At 37.9% G+C, this 9,953-nt stretch overlaps 1 protein-coding gene across 2 annotated transcripts in view; it reads right to left on the bottom strand.

Annotated features, from left to right (window-relative positions):
* Positions 1-2,962: 2,962 nt before the first annotated feature.
* EFR3A (EFR3 homolog A) overlaps positions 2,963-9,953 on the bottom strand; it is a 79,694-nt gene continuing 72,703 nt past the window's right edge. The window contains exons 21-23 of one of the 2 annotated variants that reach the window (XM_033126083.1): positions 8,583-8,686; positions 8,023-8,072; positions 2,963-4,322 (exon numbers count right to left, since the gene is read on the bottom strand). In XM_033126083.1, coding sequence (XP_032981974.1) covers positions 4,217-4,322; positions 8,023-8,072; positions 8,583-8,686 — 260 coding nt within the window. In that variant the 3' untranslated portion in view covers positions 2,963-4,216. The remainder of the gene's footprint in view (positions 4,323-8,022; positions 8,073-8,582; positions 8,687-9,953) is intronic. The other variant, XM_033126082.1, reaches the window with a different exon arrangement.

Raw genomic sequence — 9,953 nt, 5'->3', positions numbered from 1 at the left:
TGGGATGTGCTCTAAAATTACACTTGCCATTCTAGATAAGAGGGTGGCCACCACAATAAAGAACCACTACCCACAATGTCTTGGGTCCTGGATGTGATTTTTTTTTTGGCTTTACCCCATCTTTAAAAACCCCACCCTTGACTCATTAGGCAAGATGGCAGAAATGTGACACTGGTCTGATGTGTCTAGGTTTGGTCCTGTCCCTAAGTATCAGATTGGGCCGTGCTGCACTGGATGTCGTTTGCCTGGCCCCACATCGGCTAGTCCCCACCTTGTCCCCCAGACACCGCTGTGATCACCATTCCACGCAGGCTGACCAGGCCTGCTTTCCGTGCTTCCACACTTCCTGCGTTCTGACACAGGACTTCTCAGAAAGAGGTGACCCCTTGGGAGACTGCTCAGCACTCAGGCACACACAATCCAGAAATGCGGGGGAGTTCGTGGTAACAGGGCTTTGACCATGAGCGGAAGCTCAGGGATCCGTGCTTCACTGACTTCCGTCACCTGGGGTCAGTTCTGATTATCGCGAGACGCCTTAGACGGCCCCGTAGGACGGATCTTGTCACCCCCAGTGATGGCCAAGCCCTACCTGAAGCCACTTAATGAGATTTTCCTCCTTCCATTTCAGGGGTTCCCCGGGATCACGTCCCAGAGTGACCCCTGAATGTGAGCTTTGGTCTTCGGCTCTGCTTTAGAAAACCCAGGCTAAGATAGTACCCTCTTCATCGTCTGCCTCTGACTCAAAGTGTCAGTAAAAGGCAAATACAGCAAAACGAAGAGGTGGTTTGGTCTTCCTTTTTCCATCATTGGAACTTGCTACTTGAGATCAATAATATATCAGATGAGAGAATAGGTCACAGGATCCAACATGTCATCAGAGTTGGAAGGAAAGCATGAGATGGCAAATGCTACAGACTGCTCCTTTTATACCTAAAGGAAGGGTTCCAAAACATGGCGTGACTGGCCTCAGCCCACATAACTGAGACAGCCACCCAGGCTGCTTAGGTCCCAGCAGAGGGAACCCAAGGAGGGCTGTGAACAGCACCGAGCTTATACTGTGCCATGTAGGCACGGCAGTGACTTACTCCTCGAAGACCTCTCCCTTGGGTTCCAGACGATGGCTTCAAAGCTCACAGTTCAGTCTCCTGCCTAAGGCCACTAGGCCAGGAAGTGGGAGGCTGGGTTGGAAACGCTTTGCTGAGCTGCCTCAAGGGTCCTGGAGCCCAGGAGGCTGTGATGTGCAGCTGCGAGTGCTGCAGGCAAACCAGAGTCGCTATTATTTTAGAGCAGGGCTTCCCTGCGTAATTTATACAATGAGGAGAGAGGGTTGGAACGTAAGAGCAGGGCAGAGAGGGCTCTCGCCGTGAGCTTTACCTCTGTCTGTCTCAGCATAACCGGCAGTCACAGGCCGGAAACTTCCAGAGTCTGTGAGGATGGAACCCTCCTGGCAAGCTGATTGTCACTAAAACTTTCCATTTGGAACTAAAGCAGAATAGTGAATAAAGTTACCTTAATAAATGTAATAATAACTATTATAGAAACATACTTATACAGAAGTATTTTGATTTTGTTTTATTGCTTACATATGAATTGCAAAGTGAATTTTTACATTTCAAAAAAACTCACTTCATTACATTTATTACATATATTGGCATGAATATGACAAATTCCATGTTCAGACAGGAAGAAGAGACATATTTTGAGGAGGGGAAGTTAATTGCTGGTAAAGTGTAGTATTATTCTAAAAGATAATGAGTTCAGAAGTATTAACGAAGTGTGTGTGTGTGTGTGTGTGTGTGTGTGTTAACTCCAATGACAAACTATAAGCAAAGACAACACAAGTACAGGAGAACCATTTAAATGTCAACAAAACAAGAATGATTTAAGCAACTGTATACATCGAAAAGAGAGTGACTATCAGTTTACTAAGAGTTTTAAATATCTATAAAAATACAGCAATACAGTAAACTTCAATAAATCCTAAACTTTCAGTCTCTACACTGGCTAGACTCCAGTATGACACCTATTACCTGCGGGGTCCCCCCAATCTCCTGGAAGGGACAAGCCAAAGCAAAGATCCATTTCTAGGGAATCACTGTTAACAAGACCAGTTTAGTAACGGAGGACATATAGAAGTCTACTGTGATTTAAAAACAACAAGAAAAAAACCCATGAAACCCAAATCAACAGTTTACAAACAGACCAAGAGAAAGTCATGATAAACATTAATTGAAATGGTTTTCCTTTACATGCAATACATGCATTTATAAATCAGAGAAACATAAAATTTTGTAGAGCAAAGTTTTTTCTGCATGAGTGCAAACGAATATATATTTCCTTTTCGTATACTATTAAATTATATATTTTTTTCATACAAAAGCACACAGTGTTAATCTATAAAATGGCATCCAAGTGGATGATGATTGTTTTTGCATGTCCCCCTGCTTTTTCTTTTAAATGACGTCAAAAATTAAATCCTTTAAATACACAGAAGACAAAAAGGAAAATAAAAAACATAATATTAAATGGTGAAACATTTTAGCTGATCAAGAGGCCAATTTACAGTGACAGCGGCAATAGGGCGACTTAACACCCCCTACACCCCCCCACCCCCCCGTAGTGACTGCACTGTTACTCTGAAAACAAGGTCTTCTTTCACCTACATTTGATAAAGCGCCCAGGATGTCTGAGTATCATTTTATAGGTTCAAATGACTAGGATCGTTTGCAACATGTTTTAAGATGCTGTACTTTGGTTTAAATATTCAAAACATTTCGAGTATGCTTCTTTACTTTTTTCTGTTTCCACCACAGGTGTCCAACTAATCATAAACAGAGAGTTATAACATGTCTTTCTTCACTGCAATTTCTCAAACAAGAACAAAATCTAAACACTGAATTGTTTTTGAGCTAAAATTTTTGATAGGTATATTTTTATCTAAAAAGAAATGAAATCTGAAAAGGCAGAACTATAAACAGGTTTATTTTATAAAAATGTCCTAAGAGAATGTTATGAGTTACAAAGAAAGTCGTTCATTTTGCTGTGTAATGGAATTCACTAAAAGACATAGTTTTAAGAAAACAGGATAGGTTTGTCGGCACGTGCGTAGAGCGTCAGTGCAAGTCATCTTAGGCGCTTAAACCAACAGAAGCTTGCACGGATGAGCCTCCGCACACTTGACTGCTAAAACCATCGGCACCCTTTCAAATGTAGTATCACAAACGCCAAACAGATCCACACAAGCTACAGTTCAAATCTTATAAATTGAAAGTATATTTTGGTCATTTTCTGACTGTGAGGATTTAAGACAATGTACAGTATAAAAAGGTAAATTAATGTGTTCTTAATAAAAATCAAAATGTACACTCTTCACAGGTGAACTACTAGCTGTTTTAAATGTCTTTTCTTTTTCTATACTAAATATATAGCTCATTTAATTAATGGAGCCACAGCAAAATACTACTATAAATTCAAAGCATAGTCTGTAGACTAATACACCTCGTGATGTAAAAAATATTGCACAGTTCGGTATTCCGAGAGTAAGCTCTAAGCCTCCTAAGAACGGTCAAACTCTCGGCAGAAAATACAGTATTACAAGGACCAGACACTTTACAGTATGGCGACTGTAGGATCACATTCTAGGACTATCATTCAGCAACTGTCACCATAACAAGCTGACTGCCTATCACATACTATTACGGTACATAAACACACAGATGCCCATCACAACGTCAAAAACACAGAAAAAGCCACAGAGCAGTTTTGCAGCCCCAGGATTAGAATATATTTGTGTGTTTTTGCTTTTGCAGATAACCAGCATCAAAAGCAAGTTTACTTCTAAGCAGTTGTGTAAATGTGTAGAAATACAGCACATACTTCAAACATCTTCAACCCTTATAAGGCTTAATTTTTTTTCTTAAATTACATGTTTGTGAAAAGTTTAAAATATACTGTTTAACAATGAAATAATGCAAGACCAACACATGTTCACTTTTAAAAGCCAACAGGAACCTCAAATGAAATCAACGTGGCATAAATCTATCTTCAAATCAAATATAGTTTCAAAATTTCTCATTCGGTATGCCAAGCATTTGGTTAAAGGTTAAGTGCCATGGTTATTTTCAAGAAGTATGTTACAACAAACTAAGCACACCCTGAAAACAGCCTGACCTTAATTTGTAGGCTTTGAAATCCTGTGCTGAGTCTTCCTGAGCACTCAGTACACACAAAGGTCTGGGAACTTCATCTCATAGACCGGGACAGACTGGTACTGGGCATGCCCAGAAGTAATGGTCAGTGTTCCCGACGGACTGGGAGGAGGGCTGTAAAAGAGGAAGGAGGCGTTGTCAACAGGTGTATTGAAAAGCTGTTCATTCCATCTAAGCATTCTAATGACTACCCTCCGACAGCTGAATGAAACGCCTACATTGCAGGGATCCACGTGATGCACGTTACTGGACAGCTAGCTAGATGGATGCATGGAAAATAAATTATGGCGGTATTGAGTTGTTTTTTTAAGTCTAAACCAGACATTTTTCTTTGAATTTACATACACAATTTTTCATAACGGGTTTATAATATATACCCATTCTTGTAAGCTTGCTCTGTTTCACTTGTAAAAAATCTTTCATATATAGTATTATTCTTTTTTGATGACAGCGTAGTATTTCTTTTTATAGATATATCATAATTGATTTAATTCAGTGGATTCATTTCGATTTTTCAAAATTATATTTAATGCTTACTGGTCTTTTCTTACATATACGTAATTTTATCCTCTCTTCTTGATTTATAGTCTTACCAAGAGAATCTCTGGATCAAAGTGTACTTACAATTTTGACTTTGGACCATATTGCCAGAATACCAGTAATTTAACATTTGAGTGTATCTATTTTCTTATACCATTATAAATCTTGGATATAATCAATCTTTTTGTGTTTTAAATCTTTGCCAATCTGACAAGCAAATGAGAATTCATTCTTATTTTCAATTTTTGGATATCATTGATGCTAAATATCTTTGTAGATTTAATATCCATTTTATGTTTCTTTTAAAATGAATTGTCTATTTGTGTCCATTGCCTATATTTCTACTCAGATGCTTTTTTCTTATCGATTTAGGAAATTAATCTTTTGTCATATGATACAAATGCTTTTCCACAATTCATTATTTAATTCTCAACGTTGGGGTTTTGTTGTTGTTGTTTTGTTTTTTTGCCAAACGCTTAAAAACCTTACAAAAACTCAACTCATTTCTTATGATTTCTAGTTTTCATGTTATGCTAAGGGAAACTTTCCCCAAATCAAGATTACAAAAAATACTCTCGTATAAATTCTAGTATTTATTTGTATTTTTCTAAACACAAACAGTTTTGGTAAAAGAAGCGGGTGGATAGTCTTTAGCAGTTGTCCAAACAGGAGTGAGTAAACATTTGTTCTTTTTCCCTTGTCTTTTTCTTCCACAGCATTTTCCTGACTGCTTTATATGTGGATTCTTCCACACTGTCTTTAGCATCATTCGTTCAGAGGTTAAAAAATAATAATTGTGAAGATTTTGAGTAAAACTATAAATTAATATGCAGAGAACTTACGTATTTAAGACACTAACTTCCTATTCAATAACAAGGTATGAGTTTTCCATTTATTTAAGTATTCTGTATATTTCAGACTTGTGGTTATTTCATATAAGTCATATAGTTCTCTGAGTTTGTTAGTATGTTAGAGTCATGTCATGAATGTAATTCACATAGCAATGGATTTTCATTAATTATGTATAAATATAATTATCTAACTGTAAATGGTTCTCAATTAAGTCATTCCAGCTGGTTGTCTTATATTTTCCTGATATACGACTGAGAAGTGGGGTTGCAGGATCAAGAACAGGTATATGTTTAACTTTAACAGCTACAGTTTTACAAAGTGTTTGTACCATTGTAAACTCTCGTGAGCAATGTATGAGAGTTCTTTCATAACGTCCAACATACTGTTAAGCCCGTGCAATGAAATTGTTTTCTTTCCGGTATTATTCAGTTCTTGAACCACAATTTGGTTCTTTTTCAGAGTTTCCATTTCTCTCCTAAAATACACGTATCTTTTCCTTTACATTATTTGGGATGTGGGGTGTGTGTGTTTGTTTGTTAGGGTCCTCATCTACTAATTCCAATCATTGGATCGTCTGTGGGGCTGCTTATTCTACTGTATTTTCCTGCTTCTTTGATTTCCTGTAATTTTTTTAAAAATTGTACTAAGTGAATGAAACAACAATGGAGACTGAAGTATAAGATCGCTTGTTTTGTTTCTTTTCTCGAGAATACAAACTGCGCTGGCTGGTGGTTAGAATGAGGCAAATTAACAAGAGGAAATATATCCAACAAGAACTGAAAACTGAAGGGGCACCAAGAAGTCTGTTTAATTCCTCTGTGCCATGTAACCTATCCAGAACGGCTACTTCCTAACCACACGACCTTGGGTAAGTTTCTTAATTTCTATGTGCCTCTGTTTCTACACCTGTAGAATAAAAATAATCATTACTCATTTTTAAGGTCTATTGTAAATATTAAACGAAATAATGCTCTTTGCACAGTGCCTAAAACACCGTAAGTGTTCAATAAATAACTATTACGAGTAAATATTCAACAGACGCTAACTATTGGTAGTAGATGCAATACCACCAAAACAGAACGAGTCCTAACCCTTACACTAAAATGCTAAGTCTACAGTATGATGGCATGGCTACATGTGCCGTGGCAGTCCCCTGAAACATTCCTTTTAAGAACATGGGTTAGGAATTCGAGTTTTGATTTTTCCACTCACTAGCTGAATGACCTGCCTTCAGCAAGTTACTTTACTTCTCTAAGCTTCAGTGTCTTTACCTGGAAAATGAAAAACAAAATAGCATCTCCCTAACTTTTCAGGGCTGTGGTGAGGATTAGGAAAAATAACACATTTAAGCAGTAGCATCAGAGCAAGTACACAGTAGACATTTCCTATTATAACGAATAAGCATCAAAGAAGTATATGCCCACACCCAGCAATTTTCTCTGAACCTAAGGTATATCACATTGCTTATTTTAGTCTGAGTCTCTATTCTGAAATTTTGTAAATAAGTGATTCTTAATTTACGCAGGCGGGAGTTGGGGGGGAGGCAGGAATGGTCGGGAAATGTCTAGAGTAAGGTGTGATACTGATGAAAAACATTCCTTGCATATGACGGCGGAAGAAAGGCTGAAATAAAAAAGGAAGTGGACAAGAAAGAGTATGCATCTACCTCTTCTATTTATAGGACACTGGGGTTGAAACAAAACATTTTGATAATCGAGTTAAAAATATAAAAGACAGAGCTGATGTAGAAAAGAATCCCAAAAGCATGGCTTCCATCTATGGCTCCTGCACTCTGCCACCTCACACAAAGGAAAGCTTCCACACTGAGAACAGAAGCATGCTTTCCTTGGATGGAACTGGAGTCTGCCGATCCCTCGCTCATGTGCTTCATTACTTAATCACTGACAGACACAGAATAACTAAAGTATGTTAGATACCGTATGCTTTAGAGCATAAAACAACTCAGAACGGGACTCAAATGGATATGATTTAGGAAAGCTCAAGAGAAGTTTAATAATTCAAGAGAGCCATCTGCACAGCGAATTGCTACATAAAGAACCATGAGGTTGAACCATAAAAAACTGTAGCTTTTGCAGGTCAAAATGGTTAAGTATGAGAAATTACCTGGTTAAACAGATCATTAGAATGCAAGTCTTCCAAATTTCCCAGATGTCCTTGTAGAATCACTCAGAACAAATGAATGATCTAAAAAGGAGAGCTAGAAAAAACTGGAAGACACCTATGCAAGAAATGGTATCAGACTGTACCTAGGGAACGAGTAACTAAGACAAAGGTACCTTCATGACCTGAGTTTACCTTAAATGAAAAGCACAATTACTTATAACCAGCCACAGATTTATAGGGGTCCAACAGTCTCTATTTCGTCATCATTTTATTGCTAGCGTAGTAAGAAAAGCCTTACCGGATGGTGAGTTCCAATATTTGAGCAAGTCTATCATGAAGCAAATTTGCCTATGAAGGAGAAAAAAAATGTTAAGAATGGATGCATTTTCCAAATACCCATATGTAGTAATGTGAATGCAATTTAAAGACAAAGCATAACTGTAACTATTAAGCCAATGGTACAGAATGCCTTCATGTTTGAGTTTTATCTGCCTCATACTGGAATTTAATATAAAGTTTCTCTCTCATTCCTTTCCTAGTCTCGATGGTAAAAACAAACCAATAGACACACAAAACAAAATACCCACAACAAAATCACTGAAAACCACTGCAAAAAAAATGATCAAAGCAACAATATCACTGACGTGTAGTTTGGGACGTGCTGTTTACAGCAGCTTATATTACACAAACGGCTGAGGCTTCATAGCTGTTCCTTCCAAGTTTCTGGTCCCTATCTGATACAGGCGTTGTGTTCTGGTGACTTGCCTGAAGCTCAGAACCTACCAACCAACCGATTACCAAGAAAGTTTCCACAAAATCACACTCAACGCCCACCCTCTTCACCATCTGTTCACTCACTTTGGATTCACACTGTGCTGCTATTTCTTCAAAAGGTGCTTTCTGGAATTTCTCTATCACAAGACGCCTCTTCTCCTTTTCCTGTTCTTCCATTCCATTGGTATCTATAGAAATGTTTATGAAGACCCGTTAAAAGGAATACAGAATTTCAGAAGAACCTTGCCAAAGGCCTTAAGAGCAGATGATCTCTAAACCAAAAACAAAGGTAATTCACAGGGCTACTTTTATAAGAAAAAAAGCAAAAAACACAACATCCTTGATATGTCTTAGTTAAGGCTAGAAAGCACACATGTAAAAAGTTTTGTTCTTTTTTTTCATCTAAGGGTTAAAACTACACAAGACTGCTTTTCACAGACTACATCTCTCTTTTATCAGCAGAGCATAACTTCCTACAAGTCCAACAACTTCCAGGCCCTTCCTGAAGGATGACTGTTCTATTAGTCACCAGGCCCTTGCAGGGACAAGGAGCTACACTGAAAGGTTGCTAAACGTTGACACTGAAGGGCATAACAGAGAGCGTCATTTGGAACCACACTGGCTTAGCCTTTCCCATTTATTTTCCACAATTTGAAAAGGGATTTTTTAATCTTAAGATGATGTGTGCTCTAGCTAAAGTTTGCGAGACAGTAAAATGATAAATGTCTCTGTTTTGATGCTACTGATAACGTAACTGTGCGTAAGAACATGAAAAGAAGGCGAATCTGTGGCTTCTCTATTGGTGGTCTACTGTGACAACGCAGGGACCCCTCAGGGTTTCATTTCTCCTGGTTGAGAATTTCACAGGATGGAATATATTAGTCCAAGGTCCCTTATACAAAGCTGCCTTCCAGGTAGACAAACTGTAGGTGACAATTAGCTAGTGTTAAGAAGTGGAAATAAACATTATATTTTCTTCCTTTGAAATTATTAACGAAGTGAAAGAATTTATGTCCTTCTCAACGACTATAATAATTATGACCACCTCTACTGTTCACTAGACCAGGGGCACAGGCTCCAATGTGCCAGGGGCCAGGCAGGAAACAGAAATGGTTCAATCAGGTCAGGTAAAAGCAGTAGGAAATAAGGGACTTGGGCAAGCCAAGCCAATCAGTCTTCAGGATTCAAATTCAATTTATGAAAACTATACTTCCACCTAAATTTGGCCTGCAGGCAGCATGTTTGCTTTCCATGCATTATTAATCCAGCACTTCCTGAATTTTGGTTTTAAGACTCCTTGACGCTCTTGAAAATTATTGAGAAAACCAAAAAGCCTTTTAAATGTATGTTATATCTATTGATATTTTCTGTATTGGTACCTAAACTTGAGAAACTTTAAAGATATTTATTAATTCATTAAAAAAAAAGATACCATAATATGCTAACATAAATAAC

Source organism: Rhinolophus ferrumequinum, chromosome 14, assembly GCF_004115265.2.
Source record: "Rhinolophus ferrumequinum isolate MPI-CBG mRhiFer1 chromosome 14, mRhiFer1_v1.p, whole genome shotgun sequence".
In the NCBI taxonomy this organism is placed as follows: domain Eukaryota; kingdom Metazoa; phylum Chordata; class Mammalia; order Chiroptera; family Rhinolophidae; genus Rhinolophus; species Rhinolophus ferrumequinum.
The sequence above is the reverse complement of the archived record's forward strand: the minus strand, read 5'-3'. Positions and strand labels throughout refer to the sequence as shown.